This window comes from Amia ocellicauda, chromosome 2, assembly GCF_036373705.1.
Source record: "Amia ocellicauda isolate fAmiCal2 chromosome 2, fAmiCal2.hap1, whole genome shotgun sequence".
In the NCBI taxonomy this organism is placed as follows: Eukaryota; Metazoa; Chordata; class Actinopteri; order Amiiformes; family Amiidae; genus Amia; species Amia ocellicauda.
In genome coordinates this window covers 47,635,747-47,661,892 of record NC_089851.1, presented here as the reverse complement: position 1 = coordinate 47,661,892, position 26,146 = coordinate 47,635,747, and the positions used below count along the sequence as shown (strand labels likewise).

General features: G+C 38.5%; 1 protein-coding gene across 2 annotated transcripts in view; it reads right to left on the bottom strand.

Moving 5' to 3' along the window:
- Positions 1-26,146, bottom strand: part of sugct (succinyl-CoA:glutarate-CoA transferase) — a 288,833-nt gene that overhangs the window by 229,931 nt on the left and 32,756 nt on the right. Inside the window, exons 5-7 of one of the 2 annotated variants that reach the window (XM_066687287.1) lie at positions 24,466-24,516; positions 18,189-18,309; positions 6,597-6,688 (exon numbers count right to left, since the gene is read on the bottom strand). In XM_066687287.1, coding sequence (XP_066543384.1) covers positions 6,597-6,688; positions 18,189-18,309; positions 24,466-24,516 — 264 coding nt within the window. The remainder of the gene's footprint in view (positions 1-6,596; positions 6,689-18,188; positions 18,310-24,465; positions 24,517-26,146) is intronic. The other variant, XM_066687297.1, reaches the window with a different exon arrangement.

Sequence of the window (26,146 nt, the reverse complement as noted above, 5' to 3'; positions counted from 1 at the left end):
CAGAGAGAATACCAGACGAGCCACAGAGTTCTGGAGGAGCTGGAGTGGGTGGGTAGTAGATGCAGGCAGGCCGGCCAGGAGGGAGATGCAGTAGTCCAGGCGGGAGAGGACCAGTGACTGGACTTGGGACGTCAGCAGAAGGTGAGGAAGAGTGGGGGAAAAAGAGGAGATCCAATTTGGAGAGGTTGAGCTTGAGGTGGTGCGAGTGCATCCAGGCGGAAATAGCAGACAAGCGGGCCCAGGACGGAGCCTTGGGGAACACCTGTGAGGAGAGACTGGGGGGTGGATGAGGAGCCTCGCCATGTCACTTGCTAGTACCAGTCACTGAGGTAGGAGGAGAACCAGGTGAGAGCAGTCCCAGAGATCCCAAGGTCAGCGAGGCAGGAGAGGAGGATGGAGTGATCAACGGTGTCAAATGCTGTGGAGACGTCAAGGAGGATGAGGACTGAGGAGAGGGAGGCCGCCGCAGCACAGCTGAGGGAGTCAGTGACAGCCAGGAGAGTAGTCTCAGTGGAGTGAGCTGTGCGGAAGCCGGATTGCAGAGGATCAAGGAGTGAGTGTTGGGACAGAATGTCAGAGAGCTGACGGTGGACCGCCCGTTCGAGAGTCTTGGAGAGGAAGGGGAGTAGGGAGACAGGGCGGTAGTTCTGAGGAGAGGTGGCATCAAGGGTTGGTTTCTTGAGCAGTGGGATGACAGCAGTTTGTTTAAATGCAGAAGGGAAACAGCCAGAGAAGAGTGAGGAGTTGAGGAGGGAGGAGATGAAGGGGAGAAGATCAGGAGCGGTTGCTTGGAAGAGACGATAAAGGAGAGGGTCCAGGGCACACGTTGTGGGTTTGTGACATAATACATAGCCGGCTAGTCAACAGAGTAGCCGAGCTGAATAACAATATACACATCATTACAAGATGGCTTGTTTACCTGGTGCTCTGTTAAAATACATATATTAAACCTAAGATTAATATTGAAGCCAGTTATTGCCACATTCATTGGAATCAGGAATCAAAATTATCAATTAATTTTGCCTGGGGCAAATTTAAATTATTTATTACATAAGAACATAAGAAAGTTTACAAACGAGAGGAGGCCATTCGACCCATCGTGCTCATTTGGTGTCCATTAATAACTTAGTGTTCCAAGGGTCCTATCCAGTCTATTTTTGAATGTTCTCAAATTTTCAGCATCTACAACATGCTGGGGAGTTTGTTCCAGATTCTGACCACTCTCTGTGTAAAGAACCGTCTCCTGTTTTCCGTTTTGAATGCCTTGTAGCCCAATTTCCATTTGTGTCCCCGTGTGTCCCTGCTGATCTGGAAAAGCTCCTCTGGTTTAATGTGGTCGATGCCCTTCATGATTTTGAAGACTTGGATCAAGTCCCCACGTAGTCTTCTCTGTTCCAGTGTGAAAAGGTTCAGTTCCCTCAGTCTCTCCGAGTAGGACATTCCCTTCAGACCTGGAATAAGTCTGGTTGCTCTCCTCTGAACTGCCTCTAGAGCAGCAATATCCTTCTGTGTGGAGCCCAGAACTGTACACAGTATTGTATTGCATTGTACAGTCTTAACATTACTTCCCTTGTTTTAAATTCTACACTTTTGACAATATACCCTAACATTGTTTGCCTTTTTAATTGCTTCCCCACACTGTTTGGATGGAGAAAGTGAGGAGTCCACATTGACTCCTAGGTCTTTCTCATGCGATACTTCATCTAGTTCTATTCCTCCCATAGTGTAATTATATATAATACATTTTTGTTACCTGCGTGTATTACCATGCACTTGTCCACATTGAATTTCATCTGCCAGGTATCGGCCGACAACTAAATATTATCTAAGTCCCTTTGAATAACCTCTGCTGCCAAGACTGTATCTGCTGAGCCACCTATTTTAGTATCATCGGCAAATTTGACAAGTTTGCTAACTATCCCAGAGTCCAGATCATTAATATAGATTAGAAAAAGCAAAGGCCCTACTACTGATCCCTATGGAACTCCACTAACAACCTCACTCCAGTTAGAAGTGACTCCTCTAATCGACACCCTCTGTTTCCTATACATCAACCAGTCCATAATCCATCTACTTACATTACCCTGGATGCCTACAGCTTCCAATCTGTCTTTGGTGTGGAACCTTATCAAAAGCTTTCTGAAAATCTAAGTATATCATATCATATGCTTTCACATGATCTACATCTGCAGTTACGTGTTCAAACAATTCTAATAAATTAATAAGACATGATCTGCCTCATCTAAACCCATGTTGACTATCTCCAAGAATAAGATTAAGATGCTCCTCTATTTTCTGTCTAATCATTTTTTCCAACATTTTACAGGTGATGCAGGTGAGACTGATTGGTCTGTAATTTCCTGGCTCAGTTTTGTCCCCTTTCTTGTGGATTGGTATGCCATTTGCTGTCTTGCAGTCAGTTGGCACATCCCCTGTTCTAAGTGTCATTTGGAATATTTGACTTAGCGGCCTATAAAAAATTTCCCTCATTTCTTTAAGTACTGTTGGAAATATACCATCTGGCCCAGGTGATTTGTTTGATTTTAATTCTGCTAGTCCCTTTAGTACCTCCTCCTCATTTATCCTGATCTCTCTTAGGATTTGCCTGGATTGTTAACCTGTGGCATGTCATCTGTTTTTTCTTTTGTAAAAACCTCTGTGAAATTCTCATTTAGAACTTCAATTTTTGCCCTTTATCTGTTTCACTTCCTCCCTTATTGTCCTCTTGCTGTTGTAGTATTGAAAAAAGCTCTTTGCATTAGTTTTAGCTCCAAGAGCTAAGTATCTTTCTATTTCCCTCTTTGCTTTCCTGAAACCTGTCTTAAGATCTCTTTACAGTTCAACATATTTTATGTATTTTGTTTCGTCTCCGTCCCTTTTGTATGCGCTATACAACATTTTCTTCCTCTCGATATTTTTTTGCATACCTGTATTAAAGCATTTTGGCCTCTGTTTTTTGGTCCTCAATTTGCTAAGTTTTGGTACAAATTTCTCCTGAGCCTCAAGTAGTATATTCTTAAAATATAACCATCCATTATCAACTGAATCTGTATCCAGTGTGCTCCAGTCTACCTCTTCTAAGTGCCGCCTGTCTACCTCTTCTGTTCCGTTACTGGGATCTAATTTTAGTTCTTCTGCCTCAGTAATTTTTCACATATAATGCTACCCCACCTCCTGTTCAATTTTGCCCCTCTCTCCTAAACTGTGTGTGTCCTTCTAACTTGTAGCCATGTTTCCGTCACTCCTACAACATCATAGTCACATGCCAGCACTGTGGCTTCTAAGTCCAACATCTTGTTCCTTATACTCCTGGCATTGAGGTACAAACATTTCAGGACTTTCCTACTAGTGGGTTCCCTTTGTTTTCTTTCCTTAGAGGAACATCTCCCATTGTCAGAGCTCCCTGCCCCCCCCGTCCCTAGTTTAAATGATTCTCAATTTCTCTGCCCATACGCTCTCCCAATGCATTAGCCCCCCTTCTGTTTAGATGTAGACCGTCCGGTTTGTACAGGTCCCATCTATCCCAGAAGAAAGACCAATGCTCCATAAACCTAAACCCCTCTTCCCTACACCAAGATTTCAACCACGTGTTAAACTTTCTAATCTCTGCCTGTCTCCCTGGCCTGGCACGTGGTACCGTAAGTATTTCGGAGAAAACTACCGTGGAGGTTCTGCTCTTTAGTTTTGTTCCTAACTCTTTAAATTTGTCTTGCAGAACCTCTGTCCTACCTTTTCCTATGTCATTGGTTCCAATGTGGAACATGACCAGTGGATTCCCCCCGGCATTGGCCAGTAGCCTGTCTAATAGTTTAGCTCTGCAACCTGAGCACCAGGCAGGCAAGATACCATGCGGGTCTCCTTATCACTAGAGCACACTGTGTGATCTACACCTCTAAGAATTGAGTCTCCTACTAACTACCTCCTTGTTCTGGGGGGAGTGAGCACCGTGGTGCTCTGGTGCTCAACTGCACTCCCATTATCCTCTGAGCCGTCACTGTCCAACTCGATGTCCAGCAGTTCAAACCTGTTGGGTATGTCTAGCTCTTGGATTGTCTCTTCTACAGAGTGTGCTCACCCTTTTATACAGTTATAACCTACTGTAACCCAGCAGTTCTCTTCACTTAGGACCTAGGAAGGGCTCAACCTTCCTAGGTTTTGGTGTGCATACCATCTCTCTCATGGGCTGCTAATGAAGAATTCAATACTTAAAACAATATATAATCATATAAACAAGTACATTGTATAAAGTCTTATACAAATGTGGATTTCTATAAGTAAGGCAATAAAGAGTATTCACTCTTTATTGCCTTACTTATAGAAATCCACATTTGTGGCCTACTGGCCAGGAGCATTGTCCTGATTCACAGCAACAGACTGATTTAATGTTAATCACTACCAAATAACTCTAGGTAAATAAGTTAATTATTTTTGCGAATTGGCTTCTGAGAAGAGTAAAACATTACTTGTTTTAGTCTCTCATCTCTTAAATTATCAAAACTCAGTATAAACTAACAAGTTACAAACTTGACAGTACTAATTTACACATAGCCAGTCCAACACAAGTGAAACGTTGTTACACAAGCTCTAATTGTATCCTTGCCAGGTGCCAGGTAACCTTCATTCAATGTAATTGGACTGACTGCTGGTATATAATGAAAGCTCATGTGAAGGTCTTTGACCCAAAATTCCAGGCATGCCAGCACTTCCTTCCTATATAAACAAACCTTTAGATTTCTTTGGAAATAGCCCAAAAATGCCCAGAAACTATGGCCAGGATTAAATAAAAAATGTTCACGCTGTGAGTCGCTCGCACAAGCATTAGTGAATGAATATGCTAAACTTTCATGTTATTAAATCTAACCCATTTTGCATCACAAATCAACCTCACAGCTCTTTTCTTGCACAACACGAGGGAATAAAACACAACTTTCACACAGTCACTACTACAAAACTGTTAGATGCTACTTTCTTCTATTTTTTTTATGTAAACGCCATGATGTACTGTTTCTGTTAAAGTTGTATTTAATCCCGCCCAACAATGGGACAATGGGAGTGGTCCCATGTTCACTGTATCCAATCAAGAAAATAACTGAGAGAAAACAACCTGAAAATGCTCTCGCAGCTTCTCTAGTTTTAGACAACTTCGGAGTTGTCTAAAGCCTCTCGTGGCTAAGGCAAAGTGTAAAGAAAGCCGCCCAACATCCATACAAACGAAATGTTGCTTATTGTTTGTGCACAGAGAGAAAATATGTTGATATTGAACGTCATTTTATATTACGTTTTTGTTCAGTGATGTGTCAGGGTTCGTTTTGGTTATGTTTTTTACGTATTTGTTCATTACTTATTTCTTTAATTCACTTGTTCGTTTATTCTGGTCTTGCGTTTGTTCTTTGTTCTGAAAACTCTTATGTCTTAAAAATGTTTTCTTCTTAACAGATCTTTTGTGGGTGTTTTGTGGATCTTTTGAGTAAATATTAAACCTTACTCGTACTCACTACAACGTTATCTATATTCAGCCTAAATCCTATATAGGGGGGATGTTTCCATGCATGATACATTTGGCATTAGTTTAAAGTTTTACATGTAACAGGGCTGTGTTCCTTTCAATTTTGAAATTAGAAAATGTACTCACCAGTGAGCAAATGGCTTATCTCAGATGGGGTATATCCAACAGAAGGCAAATGTAATGCTGGCCAGTATCCATTTATATTAGGTTAGCATACATATTCTTGTTAAAATGTATCCACAGCAGCAGTTCTCAAGTTGAGCATTCACTGTTGTTACTCACATCCAGATGCCGCCTATCTAAGTATACTTTCTTACAGATAGGCTACATAGGATAGATAAGGGCGTCTGCCAATAATAATAATAATAATAACTACACATCTGTCATCAATGGTGGCTTCTGTTTTTATTTTATAATTTTTTCTTCTACTCATATTTTTAACCGCTACAAAGGGGCTTGTAGTTTTGGAGATTAGTAGAGAGATTAATGCTTTGGATTTACATCACGGAGCACCACATTGTTGTGTGCATATCCCTTCATGCACCTTCACTGCCCCTCAGAGGACCATCTGTAACTTCTGGTTGACACTGTGATTGGCGTGCTGCCTGCCTATTGCAGAAGTCACGACAGCAAAACATGTCTCCTTACCCTTCGCAGGTCCTCATATTTTAGATTTAATTCAGTGAGAGCCTGAGCTGCGAGATTCCCTCCTGAGACTCTTCCTCAACCTTTTGTATTCGCGTCTTGCACAATTTTTTTATTTAATCCTGCCCTATGACTCAACTCGATCTACAATTGCAACACCCCACTGACCACAGACACATACTTGCTACAAGACATTTTCAGGTTGATAGTTTCTTTTCCCACTGCATTTCACATTCTGCATTACACTCAGGGCTCAGGGTTCACTACTTGTAAAGCCACACATAATATTTTTAAATTTATATTACATCTAGCTGCTTGACCTTTATAGGGAAAAATTGGTTGGTGTTAAACTCTGTAGGAACTTACAAAATAGTATGATTGGAATTACTCAGTGCATCATATAATTTCTCACACAAATTAAATTAAAAAACTAAAAGCAACTAACCTCTGGGCCTGTTATGTGCATAAGGCCTGAAACCGCACATGCTATCGAGTCATATCCAGCTCTATGGGATGCTGGACCAGTCTGTCCATAACCTGTGAACAGAGAAAGTATTATCAATATATTGTATTCAGCAGTGTTGTAGCCAGGGCATTAAAATAACAACATACAAGAGTATTTAACCCTATTGTTCGGCATTTTTTGGAGTTTTTTTTTTTTTTTTTATGGACACAGGAACAGTTCTGGAGTACAGCTGAAGGTTAAATCAATTTTCTCTTTTTAAGAGTTTTTTTAATGCTATAAAATAGCACAGACACCAAGAAAAGAACAGAAATATATTAATGAAGACCAGAGGAAGACCATTGTCAAAGCAGCCTAGCTTCAGCTGACAGCAACATCTGACTGCATAGAGATGGGTAATATCTGATCATTGTGTAGTTAGAGTTTGCTATTAATGTAATTTATGGTTTCTATTATGATCTATTTTGTATTTATGGTTTTATGTCTGTCATAATTTATACATATGGGGTTACTAAATTGAGCATGTTTTCATTCATGAAACTGGTTGTGAGAGTTATGAATTTGTGGATGGGATTAATAAAACACACACTATTATATAAACACACATTCTGTCTAATTTATTAAAGCTGCTGGTGACTGCAGGCCTCACACTTGTCTAATTGTTTTAAGGAATTTAAAAAGCAGGGTAATTTGGTGCAATGATACAGTATCTAAAAGGCAAGGTGATGTAGGAGAGTTGTCTACTAAGAATGGCCACTGTGATTGCAGCAAGAAGGTTACAATGGCCTAGACTAAATCAAAACTTATAAAGAGGTACAGGTTTACAAGTACAAGCCACATGATAATCAACCTAGAACCTTGCCCCTAAACATAATCATGAGTATTTGTAGGCATTTAACAAACTGATATGTTTAAAAAAGACTGCTCTCCTTGTGAATATATTGCAACAAACTTTTAAATGTAACTCTGCTGAAAACAGAGCTCTGGAAAAAATTAAGAGACCACTTAACATTGATTTATGAACTTGGAGTGGTTTCTTAATTTTTTCCAGAGCTGTATTGTCTTATTGTTACTTGCTGTATTTGCCTTTACAGTTACTACACAAATGTGATCTTAACTTTTATTACACTTTTTATTGCTTATTTTGCTTAGTTAATATAGAACTTAACTGCTCAGTCTTGGGAAAAATATGTATTTGAACTGTTACAGATGGGGACCCCACTGAAAGTGCTGTTTCACTATTGTTAGGCTCCTGTGTGTGTTTTATTTATTGATGCTTTTAAGTTACCAACATTGGTTTTATAAAATGCATAGGTTACACACATTCAGATTACATGCCAGAAAAAAAGGATAAAGATAAGAAGCCTCTATAAAAATAAGTGTTTTGCTTTCACAAGGAAAAGGCGGGATATTTGTTGAAAGGTCAAGTTTTACTTAAAAACAGGAGCATTGCCAGAAAGTTACAAAATACCCAATTACACTTATAGCTTCTACATAAAAAATAAATAAAAAATTACTCCAGCAATTGAAAGTTATAAAATTCATACTACTTTTTTGAAATTATTATTAGATCAGTTTTCAGTTCATAAAGTTTCACGATTCAAGAAAGTTTTATTAAACATTGTCATTTAAAGCACACAGCCTTAATGTATACCATATGTTGGTGATCACTCGAATTCTCAGTTCCACTCAAATCACACAATAATTCTTAGAAACCAAATTAATTGTTTCAGTACTTCTTGGTAGTAAACTTCAAATTGCAGGCAATCTGAACATAAATGTCAAATAGCTAGAACAGGGGTAGTCAATAGATGGACCGCGGGCCAAATCCGGATCTCCAGATGCTTTTGAATGGACCCAGAGAATAATTTTAATTAAATGTTAATCATGATTTTTTTTTTCTTTACGTATTATTATGGAAGTTTGTTGCACTCAGTGCTTGTTGTTGCACCTAGTATTAATATGGGATGTCCTATATAGAGCTCAATGATTAGATGATTGCTCGCAGATTCCCAGTTCAGACGACTCTATACATGTTCTTGACTGGAGCTAGAGCATTGTACTTGCCAAAACACAGGTATTTGGTTTGTTTTCCTGATTTCTGTAAATGAACAGCTAAACTGCGGATCGTTTGTCGTGTGGACATGTTTCAACCTTGCCTCCAAAATATAAAAGTGCATACACATGACCAGGGAGGGGGGCTGGGGGGCTCGCTGTGCCATAGCTTGTATTCACCTAGAACCTCCTACATCAGGGGTGGAAACAGCTTATTTCCAATGAAGACACATTTCTAGCAGGCGCACAAATAGAAAATGGTGCATCCTCACCCTTTACAATTACAGAGCTCCACAGAAATGGATCTATGATTGACAAGCACCAGAAACCGCATTTAGTTTGCATGTATAATCTCAGTTGATCTGCGATTTTTTGCTAGAGATATGTGGTTGTGAAGCAAAGATATGTTTGAGTCCAAATCTGCCTGATTTCATGATTTCATGGAGATTTTGAGCCTAGTTTTTCGACTTCGAAATGACTCAGAATTGTGCATTTCAGGTCTTCAATTTTCAAAATCTTCAGTGGGAGGACCCCCAGATCCCCCCTTCCCCCCCAGAATTACTCAATCCTCTTTGCCCTCATTTTGCAACATTCATTTTGAACAGTGGACAGTGATAAATGTAAAGTGGTAAAGACTTGAATCTAATAAGACACAAAATGCTTGAAAGTTTCTATTATGTTTATCTATATGCCTACAATAATCTTTAACAAATTACAACAATTAAAAGTGGTCTGAAAGTGCTATAATACTTATATTTACATCTATTTAAACATTTTGTTTTTGCACTTTGTCAAATGAATGTACTACATATAAGCAACGGAGTATATTACTAATTCACAGAATTGTGTGTGTGTTGGAAAGGTAGGGGCATTTCAAGATGTGATTTTTTTTTTTCTCTGATGTCTAGAAATAGACTACCTCTGAGCTAGAAAATAAATAATTCTGTTTAATATTCCAAATTAAAAGTACACAGGTTTTTTTATATGTATATTTAAAGATCTCATAGCTAGTTTTATCTTTAAATACAAAAAGTTTTACCTTTACCATAAGAATCAACTTTGTTATTATTTCATGGAGAGTTTTGTCAAGCTGTTGATATGAACACAGTCATAATTATTTAATTTGTTTTTAAACATTTCCTTAGAAATGCCATTCACAGTAAAATGCCACAATTACATCCTTCAAGGCTTGTATATGGGTGGCACAGATATCTAAAAGTGTCAAATTATAAATGTCCCATGTACACCTGCCTATTTAATATGTCTGAGACTGAGAAACTTAGCATTATTATATTTTCACTTATTTTTCTTAATTCTCATTTTATTTTCTCCTTAATTAGTCTAATTTCTTATTGAATGCTATATATTAACACAATTAATCTATTAGAATCCACTGGAAACCACATAGCCATTCAATAAATGGGGCATTCATTTTTCAAAGTATAAAACCATGTTAGATGCCTGCTTAATTATGTATTATTATTATTATTATTATTATTATTATTATTATTATTATTATAAATCTATCTACTTAAACAAATGTTGCTGCATATGTAGTATATTAATGTCACAAACTAATTTGCAACTACAGTTAAACAAATCCCCTTTCTGATCTTTAGGAAAGCCACATGACAATATATGGTGCATCCTGGGTGATTAAGTCACAAAAGAAACAAAGTTTACAAATGAGATGAGGCCATTCAACCCATCATGCTCATGAGGTGGCAACATACAGTGAACCCTGGGTGATTTGTCAAGATTGCTGCCTTTGAAATTTGTTATTTTGTATTTTATTGTAATTTTTTCTCTTGTCAAAGCTGAAAAGCCTCAATTTCTTTAGTCAAAATCCAAGATGGCCTTGATGCTTTTACCGTATATTATAGAATGTACGTTTTCCAATGTGAAAGGCTACATACAAATGTTTGGTGCATTTCACTTGATATGCTTTCACAATGTTTGGTTAAGGAATTAAAAAAGGACCAGGGCTGTTTATGTGGGCTCTACACCTTGTTTTGTATATAAATATGTTTTTGTAAAATGGCATTATACCGTTAACCGTTAAAGTTTCACAAACCAGCTCCAATCTTTACAAATCCAATATAATATCAATGGCAATGTACTAACACGGTTGCAAAGTCTGAAGTCATGCCCCCTGAAGTTTGTTTTTTCACAGATCAAGTAATAAAGAAGGTCGTATCTGGTTAATATTCAACTAGTAGATCTGGCTGAACCCTTAGAGTATCATCACAAGTTTATTGTACAAAACATTGTGACATGGTTTTTTTTTATTATTATTTTAAAGCTATTTTGAAAGGGCTGCAAAAGTTTTAGTTAGAAAACTAATAAGTAACTGATTTTTAAACTTTTGAAAGTCAGAAGCCTCAAGAGAGAGTTAACACAATGTATACTAGTGTGATTGAACCAAGAATATTGTGTAGTGCTGGTCCCAGTATTATAAGAAAACCATTAATTGTAAGCAAAAAAATAGTCTTGTTACAAAAATTACAGTTGTTCAAGACAGGTAGTGTAATCTTTTAACTGCCACTGAATGTTTTCTGTTTTGCATTAAATTGCAGGGGCGTCAGTGGGTTAAGTAGGTTCTTTACATGGTTAGGTTATATTTCTTGACATATCTACAAGGGCAGTAAATTCAGGTCATGTTGTGTTATAAATTCTCTCAAGTTCAGGACTAAATATATATATATATATATATATATTTGCAAATAACTTCCTCAATGTAAATACTGCACAGCATTTTTTTTAAACATTACTAAATCAAAGTGACTAAGTTACTTATAAAGAACCCAAGTGTCTTTATCTCTTTTCTCTCATGCTGAACTACTTGATACAGCTTGATAATTATGTTGGATTATTACTCAGATTTTATTATTTGTCTGAGAAAAAATATATTCCTTATTGAGAATGCCAGTTTACTCTCAGAGTCAGAGCACTGGGTGAGTGTAAATGACACAATCTGACTGAAAGCAAGACTGAGAATGTTTAAAAATCACATAATGAGGTCCAACATGTTGATCTTAAAGTTCTAAGATTGCTGAAATGTCAGGGGTAATATTAAAATAAAGAAAAAATTGAAACATACCTTTAAATGTATACTAACAACATGACATTGTATAAACCCTCCCTTGCATCATTTAAATGTCTAACCATTTTTTGTTAGTCACATAGTCCCACCCCTTTTACAGTCCAATACAAACAGACATGACAGAATAAATAATCCAGCTGTTCTTCAGACAGAAACTGTTGAAACAATACAGATTTTATTTAAGTGTGAAATGCAAGGAAGCTACAATTAGTAGGTTGACTCAAAGTTCACTATATCAATCCTGCCTTAGTTACATAATAAAAGCACAAATGCACTTTGGGAAGCACTGAGCTTGTTCCAATACTTAATCTGTTTTTTTTATTATTATTTAATTATTGTTATTGTTTATGTGGCTCAGTTTACAGTTGGGAGGCCTAAAGATTTGTGAGGGCTCTTCAAATGTGTTCATCCAGTCACAGCTAATTTTCTCATCCAGGGCAGGTTCAAATCAAAAATGTTCGCGATGCTAGTGGCTCCCAGAATCATTAGGGCATGTCTGCGAGTGGAAATCGCGCTGCTAAACTATCACGGTATTAAATCTAACCCCATTTGCGCCGCAAAACGACCTTCTCGCAGCTCCTTTCTGGCACAATGAGAGAGAATAAAACACAGCTTTCACACAGCCGCTACTACAACACTACACCACTGTACTGAGTCGCGCTTTCATTTTTAGTTAGATACTACTCTCTTCTAATTTTTAAAGTAAACCCCATGATGTACAGTTGTGTAGTTTGCTGTTAGCGACTGGTTAAAATTGTAATTAATCCCGCCCAACAATACAGTGGGAGTGGTTACATTTTCGCTGCATTAAATCTGAAAATATCTGCGAGAAAACACCCTGAAAATGCTCTCGCAGCTCCTCTAGTTTTAGACAACTTCGGAGCTGTCTAAAGCCTCTCGCGGTTGAGGCACAGGGGAGAGAAAGCGCAGCTCCGGCTTTATTCACAGCCTCTGTGTGTCCAGTGGAAATAACTGTGTACAGTGCGATAATAATACATTAGATGTTGCGCCCTACATCCACATTAACGAAATGTTGCTTATTATTCGTGCACATAGAGAAAATATGTTGATATTGAATGTCATTTTATATTGTGTTTTGTTCAGCAATGTGTCAGTGTTCGTTTCGTTTTCATTTAATTACTTGTTTAACTCGTTTATTCTGCCCTTGCTTTCTTCCTTTCATGTTTTAAGAATTGATTCCTTCTTATGAGATCTTTCGTGGGAAAAGTGTCTTCAATCGAGTGTATATTATTACACTTAACTCGTACTCACTACACTGACATAAATTCAGCATATACCCTTTGTAAGGGTGGTTTTTCGATGCATTATACTTTGTGATACAACGCGCTCACCACGGATTAAATGTGGATTTTGATGTATGCATTTTGTACCCGATGTTGGGACAGTACAGATTTCTACAGTTCACGCATCTCTCTCTATAGGCTGCTCGGGGCACTTCTCAGTGACAGTTATAGGGGCTGGAAAACGGTGTTTCTAAAGACGGCGTAATGGGGGCGGAGTTTGGACGGTGTTCTCCGTTGCTTCGTACGTCTTTGATCGTAATATTTTTAGAGGGGCTGACAGAAAATATAGGGGGACTGAAACGCCACTGAATAGGGTCCCATGGGCTATTGGTATGATGAAGGCGACTTTTAAGACACGAACACTAAATCGAATTGCACTGCTGTCAGCAGCTGTATAATTGCTATTATGAAGATGTACATAAAAAGGTAAAGCATCTGGAGACGTCTGGATGAGATTTATAGAATATAGTTACAGGCACAGATGGTTGTATAACTTGCAAGCCAGTACACATACAAGTGTATCACGTTTGTGCACTGCACGTTGGGTGTAAAAACCCACACACACATTTTTTTTTTTAATCTAGAAAAATATTGAATAATCTGAACAATCAATTATCTAGTAGCAGGTGGCCAACGTTATGCCTTTATCCTAGACACAACAGCCTATATAACACGGAAATGATAAGGATACACTACTGTACTGCTCCGCACCGTTACATTGACACACACACAATATAGAAAGAAGGTTGCAATGTTAATAGCAATTGCCACTAATTGGTCGATTTAATTGCCACAATAACCCGTAAAACTATTCAATGTATAGGTAATCATAGGTTTTCGAAGGGGAGATATGGCCAATTTCAAATATAAATAAGTGTATATATATATATATATATATATATATATATATATATATATATATATATATATATATATATATAACATTTTACGCAACAGCATAACGAAACCTGTAATAATGTAACATCAGTCAATCATTTTTTACAAATCACAGATCACACACGCATGACGAAATTGGATTGAATGCGCACCACATCGCCGTCTATACAAGAGAAAGTGGACTATTATGACAATTAAAATTATAATGACAGATATCGATACCTGCGTCCTTCTCCTTGCCTGAAGGCGTGAAAGACGATGCCAGCCCTACACTTTCAGATCCATCGGAACTTTCTAGACCTTCAGATCACCTTTTAATAAAATGTTATCGTTTTGATAGATACAGCATAGCGTTATTGTGTCACATGCTGAAGGATACATTGAATAATGGATTTGCACGCAACCATCATCTCACTGTGGAGACAATTATGTGCCGCGTTAGCCTATAATGCTACAGGCTCCTTTCAAACTACAGTAGGGGACGTTGTGGGAGCGCCAAGCGACTATCAGCACCGCTATCACAGCTGGCACTGTGGAAAATCAATGATGTAGATTGACATATATACAACTGACATATACACAATTATATTACACTGTCATATTACAACGTGTACTGTAAAGAGTATTTATGTATGGATCAGTGGCGTAGCCAGGAAAATGAGGGCGAGGCATAATGAGGGATTCACGGCGGTGGTCTGGGGGTCCTCCACCAGAAAATGTAGAAAATTAAATACCTGAAATGAGCGATTCTGAGTCATTTCGGAGTCGAACAACTTATATCAATAGCTCCATGAAATATATATTTGCTTCACAACCACATATCACAATGGGACACATCAACTGAACAACCACACATCAACCGACAGTATGCAGGCAAACTAGGAGCCGGATTGAATAAAATCTTTGACCCAACCGCTAATACAAAACTACAGAACTGGACTCAGTTGCGGCTTCATTCTTCAGTTGATCGTTTATTCTAATAATTAATGTAACAACTATGATGTTCATTTTGTAGTTTTGTATTAGCCAGTGGGTCAGTTTTTATTGAATGCACCCGCTACACATATTATTATTATTATTATTATTATTATTATTATTATTATTATTATTATATTTGTTTATTTATTTATTTATTGGCAGTCTTACAAAAAAGAGCAATACAAAGTGCACATGACAATCAAACGCTGATTTAAGGCGTCCCTGAATAAGAGACTTGCATTGTTCTGGTATTCACATATAACCGAAGATATCAGCATTGATCCACCGGCTAATAGATAACGCCTGGATAAGGTTGTCAGCGAAAACATAAAAAAATAAAATACACAGCTGTCATCAATGGTGGCTTTTGTTTTTATTGTATTATTTTTTCTCCTACTCATATTTGTAGCCGCTACAAAGTACAGGTTTGTAATTGTGTTTCAGTGGGTAGATTCATGCTTATCGTGGTGCCGGATAAAATCAAAACTTTGAGCCATCCGCTAATAGCAAACTACACACCTGTATATCACAGCGGTTACATTTATGATTAGAAGAAAGTGTCATCTTATTGAAAATGAAGCCGCAACTGAGTACAGTTGTGTAGTTTGCTATTAGCGGGCGGGTCACAGTTTTGATTTAATCCCGCTGTTTCTCTGCTTTATTGACCCATCGCCAGTGTTGCTAGGTCCTCTACATAAATTCCCCCCCATCTGGTCGTACAAATCCCCCAAATCACGTATCCCCCCCAAAATATGATTGCTGGTGAAATGAGGTTGGGGGGGAAGGGGGTGCTGGATAAAGTGAGGTCGGGGGTGGTGGTGGTGAGGTGAGGTGAGGTGAGGTCCGGGGGGGGGGGGGGGGGGGGTTGGTGCTGGTGAAGTGAGGTCCGTGGGGGAAGGTGCTGGTGAGGTGAGATCCAGTGGTGGGAGAAATCGATTGTGCCAAACTCCTAAATTCCCCCAAGTTCAAAATAATATCCCCCATACAAATGTTGCCCCCAAATATCGCTATTCTCGCAGCCCGTCCTGCTCTACCGCCCCCGCTATCTCTCCAATTTCAGACACTCTGTTTGGCTCGCGGTTTCGCGCTGCCCGCCCATCCTGGAAGCCACGCCAGAAAATCAGGCTCCTCCTGGTTGGCAGCTCCTCATATTTTAGATTTAATTCGGCGAGGAGCTGAGCTGTGAGATCCCCTCCTGCGACTCTTCTGCGACTTTTCGCAGTCGCACTTTGCGAACATTTTTTATTGAATCCTGTCCCATGTCCTCGTTTTTTTAAAGATATGCCTCAATTTTAACCATATATATAAGTCGCTAGACTTCAGGTTTTAACCGGGCTTGAGCCCGGTCACCCGGGGCTGACAGTGATCTCTCCGGTACGAGGAGGGGTGGTGGTGCTGACGGTGATTTCTCCGGTACGAGCGGGGGGGAAGGGTGCTGACGGTGATTTCTCTGGTAAGACCGGGGTATAATATAATCGTGCAGAAATGCAGTTATGGGAAATAATTGGATCAAAAGACCCGGGGCTATTACTAAAATATCGGGGGCTTAAGCCCCGGAAGCCCGTGTCTAACGACGCCGATGCTAACTAGTGTCCCTCTGACTCTATCTTGGTCATTTGAAAATATAAAATCAATCAAATCTCTCTGGTTGTTTCCCTGACAAATTGAGTTAGAAAGCAGTCATTTACCATCTCAACCATTTCTATTTCTGCTTCTGTAGTCCCAAATGGGCTTTCCCAGTCTATGCTTGGGAAATTGAAACCCCCCAAACAGCCCCATCCTTGCTACATGCAGTCCAGATTACATTGTACAATGCAACATCTTTCTGAATATCTGAATTGGGTGGTCTGTAACACTCCTACCACTAATCATCTGGATCTTTTATTCAAAAGTTTAACTGGTTCTCAACTGCCCTCCCATCAACCTCGGATGAGTTAATCCAGGAAGGCAATCATTCTGCAAACATGACACTGTAGTGGCCACATGCCTCTAAATTTTGCAAGTTTTTCATTTTAATTTAATTTTTTTTGGGCCCTTGGTTTCTGTCCCCCGGTCAACTGCTTGACTTCTTTGTCCCTGAGAAACAGCGTAGCTCTTTCTCAAGAGCAGCTTTAAGTACCCTTTTGTCTACCTGCCCCAATTCACACCTAACTGTCTCCAACTGGATCCACTTGGCACAACACAATTACTGTAACTGAAATCCTGCTAGTCATAGACTAAATCACCTGTCCTTCAACCTATTTGCTTTCACAAACTCAGCATCTGTACTGCATTGACTTAAATTAAGGCAAACTACAGACAAGATTATCTTCAATTAAGGCAATTAAAACAAAATCAGGAATGCTAAGTTTGTCTGAAACTAGGAACACAACAAGATGGCTGCCTCTCCCCTGTACTGTCCTGTGTCTGTGACAACTTGAATATGCTTAGATACATACATTCTGAAATGTCTCTCACAGAGTAAGACTTACATTTTTAAAAATATGGTTTAAAAATACTTATTTCCAAATAACATTCAAATCTTTGCAGTTTTTAAGTAGCCTATGGTCTATGCTTGTGTCATGTCTGGCCTAGGAGAGTAAAATACAGAAAACATTTCTCTATCCTTCTTTTCTTGTCACAAATCTACTGTGGATTAGCTGAAATCTTTATTTTGCTGTTTTAACACTGTTGTAACAATTTACATGCATCCATACACAGACTATGAGTAAACAGCCTGTACAAGTCCATGGTTGCACTTCTTTCTGTCATATTTCCTTTGCCTCCCTAGATAGTTTCTGTACATTGTTTTACCCTCAGTCTACTCTTTTTACAAAAAAATTAATAGGAAACACGTGACATTAATAAACTATATTGTGCTAAGAAAGGAATACCAAACTGTACAAAACATATTCATGGACATTATAAACTTAGAATCCATAAAACATATTACTTTTATTACAAGCAAAGTGTGATAAAATAATTGGAGTATATTTTTAATAATTGAAACAACATTAAATCCATATATTGCAAGCTTAAAACCTGTTTCACATATGTATAAAGTTTATTATAATTTAAAAATACCACCCACCATCCTCACCATATTTTATGAAAAGGTAATTAGGACTAGTCGAATGTCATCCATTTGTGTCTGTTTGCATCCAAATCACAAAGAAAATGAATGTGAATTAAGTGTTTTGGTTACTACTGATATACCAACTGTGTTTGGGAATCACAATTGTTTGATAATCTACATACCTGTAATGGAACAGTACACAAGGTGTGGGGCAACATTTCTTACATCCTCATAGCCCAGTCCCATTTCACCTAGTTTGCCAGGAATGTAGTTTTCCATTAAAACATCACAAATTGTTGCCAACTGAAAATAAAGAGAAATCATGTTGAAATGCATGATATATGGTAAAATGACATATGGTGAAATGACTATGAGTTATAAATAACAGCTAAGAACATTAAGATTTCCCAATAAAATATATTTTTATGAATGGGACACATACTATTTACAATGTAAGCGTTGTATATGGGATTGCCACATCATCATCATTGTAGCATTAAGGGGGGGGGTGTATTTTGATAGAGCATTTTAGCTCTGAGCTGAAGCTCTGATCTAAAGAAGACCTCTCCCCCAAAGTTATCAGATTTCCTTAGCTCATTGGCACGTGAACTGTTCTATATCAAAGTGGCAGTTTTGGGAGGATGGCACTGAGAATGGGCCAAATGGCTTGGAATCCCTTCTGTGAAATGTCTGGGGAATAGGGCCTGGAGGTAATAAAAAAGCTTCGAAGTGGACAACAGCCGAAATCCCGACACAGAGCTACGAACCCAGGCCAACCGGCATTTCCAAAAGATGGCATGGATTGACATCAGTCACAAATCAAGCCTCCTCCAATAGAACACTGCGGTCTGAAACCAAAATCCAATCTTGCAAACTCAAGAACCTATCATCTATGATCTGACAGGCGTATAAAAGCTAGTGCACGGCATCTCTCTCTCTCTCTCTCACCTGAACCAGTAACTTGCTGCCACAACTCAACCTGTAGCTCTGTTGCCAGAACCGGAACCAGAAACCAACCAAGTCTTTGCCGGCAACATCTGATCAGTGGAGTTTTACAGCTGGACAATTGACTAAGTCGACTGCAATACGAAAGTGTTCAGTCATTTAAATAGCTATTGAGTCTTAAGAAACTTGACCCTTGGAAACGAACAGGGCCCTGCTTTCCTCAAAGACTTTGTCTTCAAGTAATTACGGTGGAAACCCTGCTTGCAAAGAAGATTTTTTGCACAACCCTTGGAGCCTTCAAACCAGTGGAAAATCTGTTTGGAAAAGACTCTACTTTCGCGAAACCCCAACTTCCAGGTGCATCGACTGAGTGGAAGTTATTGGACAAAGCCGAACCTGACTGCCTTTGTTCCAAACCACACGGACCTCATGCCGTGTGTTTTATTTGAGCCCGAAGACAGAGAGGCCTCTCTGTAACGAAGTTCAGATAAGTTTAACAGTTTGGAAATTATTATTCATGACATTTGAGAAATCAATTAGAAATGTTATTCTGTGAGTCATAAACTTTAAAATGTGTAATATCATTTAGTATTTTCTTAAATATAAATGAGTGTTGCATTAAACTGTTTTGTTTGACAATTTTAGAAATAAAATCTGTCAATGCCCAGAAATATCTTCTCATTCCTGTTTAGTCTGAAATTGACACAATTTAATAGACACTAGATTATAGGTGGCCCTGCCTATCCTTAATCATTGAACAGTAATCAATTAGGGAGAATTGTGGTAACAAGAAATGATAGGATCTTTCTCGGCACCCAAGCGTAAATGAGACGTATATACACTCACCTAAAGGATTATTAGGAACACCATACTAATACTGTGTTTGACCCCCTTTCGCCTTCAGAACTGCCTTAATTCTACGTGGCATTGATTCAACAAGGTGCTGAAAGCATTCTTTAGAAATGTTGGCCCATATTGATAGGATAGCATCTTGCAGTTGATGGAGATTCGTGGGATGCACATCCAGGGCACGAAGCTCCCGTTCCACCACATCCCAAAGATGCTATATTGGGTTGAGATCTGGTGACTGTGGGGGCCAGTTTAGTACAGTGAACTCATTGTCATGTTCAAGAAACCAATTTGAAATGATGCGACCTTTGTGACATGGTGCATTATCCTGCTGGAAGTAGCCATCAGAGGATGGGTACATGGTGGTCATAAAGGGATGGACATGGTCAGAAACAATGCTCAGGTAGGCCGTGGCATTTAAACGATGCCCAATTGGCACTAAGGGGCCTAAAGTGTGCCAAGAAAACATCCCCCACACCATTACACCACCACCACCAGCCTGCACAGTGGTAACAAGGCATGATGGATCCATGTTCTCATTCTGTTTATGCCAAATTCTGACTCTACCATCTGAATGTCTCAACAGAAATCGAGACTCATCAGACCAGGCAACATTTTTCCAGTCTTCAACTGTCCAATTTTGGTGAGCTTGTGCAAATTGTAGCCTCTTTTTCCTATTTGTAGTGGAGATGAGTGGTACCCGGTGGGGTCTTCTGCTGTTGTAGCCCATCCGCCTCAAGGTTGTACGTGTTGTGGCTTCACAAATGCTTTGCTGCATACCTCGGTTGTAACGAGTGGTTATTTCAGTCAAAGTTGCTCTTCTATCAGCTTGAATCAGTCGGCCCATTCTCCTCTGACCTCTAGCATCAACAAGGCATTTTCGCCCACAGGACTGCCGCATACTGGATGTTTTTCCCTTTTCACACCATTCTTTGTAAACCCTAGAAATGGTTGTGCGTGAAAATCCCAGTAACTGAGCAGATTGTGAAATACTCAGACTGGCCCGTCTGGCACCAACAACCATGCCACGCTCAAAATTGCTTAAATCACCTTTCTTTCCCATTCAGACATTCAGTTTGGAGTTCAGGAGATTGTTTTGACCAGGACCACACCCCTAAATGCATTGAAGCAACTGCCATGTGATTGGTTGGTTAGATAATTGCATTAATGAGAAATTTAACAGGTGTTCCTAATAATCCTTTAGGTGAGTGTATATATATATATATATATATAACGAGAAGTTATTTGACTTAAATACTAATCTGCATTAATTATTTAATGTCCGACTAACAATACTAATGAGAGACTCACCTTCATCTTACTAACCGGTATTGTAGTCAATGTGTTTGTAATTTTGTGTAACGTTTTGTGTGTTATCATATGCCATTCCATGGTCTTTGATTTGGTCACGGAAGTGATTTGTCTTTGATTTGTTGATCTTGAGTGAATTTTAATTAGTTTTTCCCTTTTTGTATAACTAGTGTAGTGCTGCATTTTATCTTTGTTTTTAATACATTCGAGAATTTATATCTTTGGAATTGGTGTCTGCATCCAATTATTGCAGAAATTGAGTTCTACAAGATTCTAGGATTCTTGATAAGGTGATACTTAAATTCACTTCTTTGAACTGAAATGTATAAGTGTACCTTACGCTACATCATTAACCAAAGTTAAAAAATGCTAGTCATTGTTTTTTCAAGTAGTTCCCCCTTTAAGTTGTGACCTGGGAAAGATCATCTAAAAGTGAAAAAGTGACCTTGGGCAGGATTAAATCAAAACTTTGACCCACCCGCTAATAGAAAACTGAAGAACTGTACTCAGTTGCAGCTTCATTTTTAGTAAGATGCTACTTTCTTCTAATCATAAATGTAACCGCTATGATGAACAAGTTTGTTGTTTGCTATTAGTGGGTGGGTCAAAGTTTTGATTTAATCTGGCCCCTTGGCTATGAAAATTATTCAAATTCAAATTAGATGCTTCCATCGAGTGTAGCACATTCATAGGTGTCTTTCCTTATGGTTGGCCAGTGTTTGTCTTTTTCCAGGATACCCAGTAAGGTTCTACGATATCTGAGGTGACCCCCAAGTAGATTGTATTGACGTAATCAAGGAAACAGTGCAATGCCAACCGGGGGAATAAACTGCTACCTGACTCCCCTTTATTTGACAGGTATTATTTTGTACACCAAACACTTGGAACTCCACATTACAAATGCCGACTTTTTTAGCAGGGTCTGTAAATGGAATTTTATTCCAAATGTCATTTGGCAATGGATTCTTAGGCTTTGCTCTGATATTGGTATTGGTTGGAAGGTAAGAGCTGACAATGGAATAAGTAACAAGTAGTGATAGATGAAGATGCAAGGGCATGAGATCGGGAACTACTTTCTTTATGATACTGTACTTTACATTTGAATTGATGCAGTCTCCATTGTCTATTGGGTAAGTCTAGAACATGTTTTTAGACTGTTGAATGCATATGATGATGCAGTTTGATCAGTATATACTTTGAAATGAACTTCCTTAGCACTGATAAACACTCTTTCCTAATGTGGGATAGTCGGCCCCTCTCAGGGCTCTTGAGGCATAAGTGATTTTTTCCCCCTCTGTTGTCTTCTTAGTCAATACTGCTATATCACTAGCATCACTATGAAGTTGAAATTGCAGTGAAAGATATGGCTGGAACAGTAATGAGTTAGCAAGTAAAGCAATTTTAAGGCTAATTCAATAGATTTTTTCATCACATTGCATAATGATTCAGAAAAGTCAGCAAAGTGAGGGATAAATGAGTGATACTGTATAAGAGATTTAATTTAATGGGGAGCTAGACACTTGTTATTTGCTTGGGTTTTTAATTCAATTTCCACATTTTAACCAAAAAACTTCAACTGGAATTGGGAAAGGTCTTTATGCCATTTTACCACAACTTGTACTCCTTGCAATGGAGAGTAAGATTTCGTTATCACTTAAAACAAAAGACAAAAAACGAATTAAAACTAATTTATAAAAGAGAGGTGTGGAATTATCTCCAACAGATTAAGTTACTCCGCAGAGAAGTAGATACAATTGAATGCCTGTGTTTCTATAATTATGTTTACAACTGTGAAATGACAATAAAAGCCCATACACACCACACAGTGCAGATCACATTCAAAAGCTGAAAACAAGTGGCAACTATACAATGTATTAAAGGCATAAAGAGAAATTCTCTTTAGAAAACTCTTGAGAAAAGGGTATATTTGCAAATAAATAATATAGGCCTAATACCATTCTTATTTGCTCTGATGTACTTTCAGCTAGGGAACCTGTCGTTGTGGGTCATGTTCTTTGATAGCATTACTTACATAAGAAAGAAGGACTTAAATATTATGGGATGAACTTAACATAATAAGCTCTTAAACTGAGTCAGTGAATACCTATACGGTGAGGGAAAAAAGTATTTGATCCCCTGCTGATTTTGTACGTTTGCCCACTGACAAAGAAATGATCAGTCTATAATTTTAATGGTAGGTGTATTTTAACAGTGAGAGACAGAATAACAACAAAAAAATCCAGAAAAACGCATTTCAAGGTCCCCCTGCTCAAGAAAGCACATGTACAGGCCCATCTGAAGTTTGCCAATGAACATCTGAATGATTCAGAGGAGAACTGGGTGAAAGTGTTGTGGTCAGATGAGACCAAAATCGAGCTCTTTGGCGTCAGCTCAACTCGCCGTGTTTGGAGGAGGAGGAATGCTGCCTATGACCCCAAGAACACCATCCCCACCGGTTACACCAAACATGGAGGTGGAAACATTATGCTTTGGGGGTGTTTTTCTGCTAAGGGGACAGGACAACTGCACCGCATCAAAGGGACGATGGACGGGGCCATGTACCGTCAAATCTTGGGTGAGAACCTCCTTCCCTCAGCCAGGGCATTGACAATGGGTCGTGGATGGGTATTCCAGCATGACAATGACCCAAAACACACAGCCAAGGCAACAAAGGAGTGACTCAAGAAGAAGCACATTAAGGTCCTGGAGTGGCCTAGCCAGTCTCCAGACCTTAATCCCATAGAAAATCTGTGGAGGGAGCTGAAGGTTCGAGTTGCCAAACATCAGCCTCGAAACCTTAATGACTTGGAGAGGATCTGTAAAGAGGAGTGGGACAAAATCCCTGCTGAGATGTGTGCAAACCTGGTGGCCAACTACAAGAAACGTCTGACCTTTGTGATTGCCAACAAGGGTTTTGCCACCAAGTACTAAGTCGAAGGGGTCAAATACTTATTTCACTCATTAACATGCAAATCAATTTATAACTTTTTTGAAATGCGTTTTTCTGGATTTTTTTGTTGTTATTCTGTATCTCACTGTTAAAATACACCTACCATTAAAAATATAGACTGATCATTTATTTGTCAGTGGGCAAACGCACAAAATCAGCAGGGGATCAATACTTTTTTCCCTCACTGTAAGTGTGAATGTATGTGCTTTTTTAATATATGCTTACAGTAAAATGCCAAAAAAAAAACTATTGGTTAAAAACAAAACAGACCAGTCTTTTTCTTATTTCTGTCCCAGTTGTATTAATTCAGGCCAGATAGGCCCATAACACTGACACACAGCATATCAGACAAACCCCCGCCCTTAACAAAAAACTAAAAAAACAAACAAAAAAATCATTCTTACCTGCAGAATAACTTTTTTTCCTTCTGGATGCTTCATATTCACAGCTATGCTCTACAAAAATAAAATAAATATAATTTTGTATTGCACTTATGTCGTAAGTCGCCCTGGGTAAAGGCGTGTGCCAAGAAATAATAATAATAATAATAATAATAATAATAATAATAATAATAATAATAATAATAAAAAGACTCAACACAAAATGAAAAATTGTGAATTGCCAGGTCCAAGACACAAACAAGATCAAAGGAGCATGTCAAGGAGACCCAATCCCTCCAACACTTTTCATGGCAAATCTTGAAGTGTTTAAGACTCTGGACTGGGAGGAAAATAAGTTAAATGGAGCTTGTGAGAACCACTTACGATTTGCAGATGACTTCACCTTCAAATTCATGAACTTTCAGACACAAGCAAGAAAACTGGATTTTAAATTAACTTGAGTAAAACCAAAGTTATGTTTAACAGCTTTAATAAATATAAGAAAATACTTAAAGTCACAAGTCATGTCTACCTTGGACAACAAATCAGTGCAGATAAAGATATTATAGAGAAAATCAAAAGAAAAGTGAAAAATAGATGGAATTGGAAGAAACCACACGCTGTTGCAAGGAAATCTAACCATTTGCCTGAAGAGAAATGTCTTTGATTAACATATAGTAATAGTGCTCACTTATGGCTCTGAAACCAAGGGCAGGATTAAATCAGAAATGTTCGCGCTGCGAGTCGCTCGCAGAAACATTAGTGGCATGTCTGCAAATGGAAATCGCACTGCTAAACTATTGCTGTATTAAATCTAACCCGATATGCGCCACAAAATGACCTTCTCGCAGCTCCTTTCTTGCACAACGCGAGAGAATAAAACCCAACTTTCCCACAGCCGCTACTAGAAAACTACACCACTGTACTTAGTCGTGCTTTCATGTTTACATAGATGCTACTCTCCTAATTTTTAATGTAAATCCCATGTGTACAGTTGTGTAGTTTTCTAATAGCGGCTGGTTAAAGCTGTAGTTAATCCCACCCAATAATACAGTGGGAGTGGTTACATTTTAAATCAAGCCTCCGCGGCTCTGTGTGTCCAGTGGAAATAACTGATTATTGCTACAGTAACTAATACAGGTGTACAGTGCGGGTAACAAATTACATGTTGCGCCTAACATCCACACATACAAGATAACAAACATAAGAAACATTCGAAAGTTTACAAACAAGAGGAGGCCATTCGACCCATTGTGCTCGTTTGGTGTCCATTAATAACTGAGTGATCCAAGGATTACTATCCAGTCTATTTTTAAATGTTCCCAAATTTTCAGCTTCAACCACATCGCTGTGTAGTTTGTTCCAGATTGTTCCAAATGTTACCTATTGTTTGTGCACAGAGAGAAAATATGTTGTTATTGAATGTAATTTTATATTATATTTTGTTCAGCAATATGTCAGTGTTTTGATTTATGTTTTTACGTTTTTTTCATGACTTTAATTCACTTGTTCGTTTATTCTGCTGTTGCTTTGTTGGTTGTTCTGAAAACTATTTGATGTCTTAAAATGGTTTCCTTCTTAACACATCTTTCGTGGGAGTAGTGCCTAATATCGAATAAACATTATACCTCACTTGTACTCACTACAAAGTTATGTATATACAGCCTATATCATATACAGCCATAACATCATGACCACTGACAGG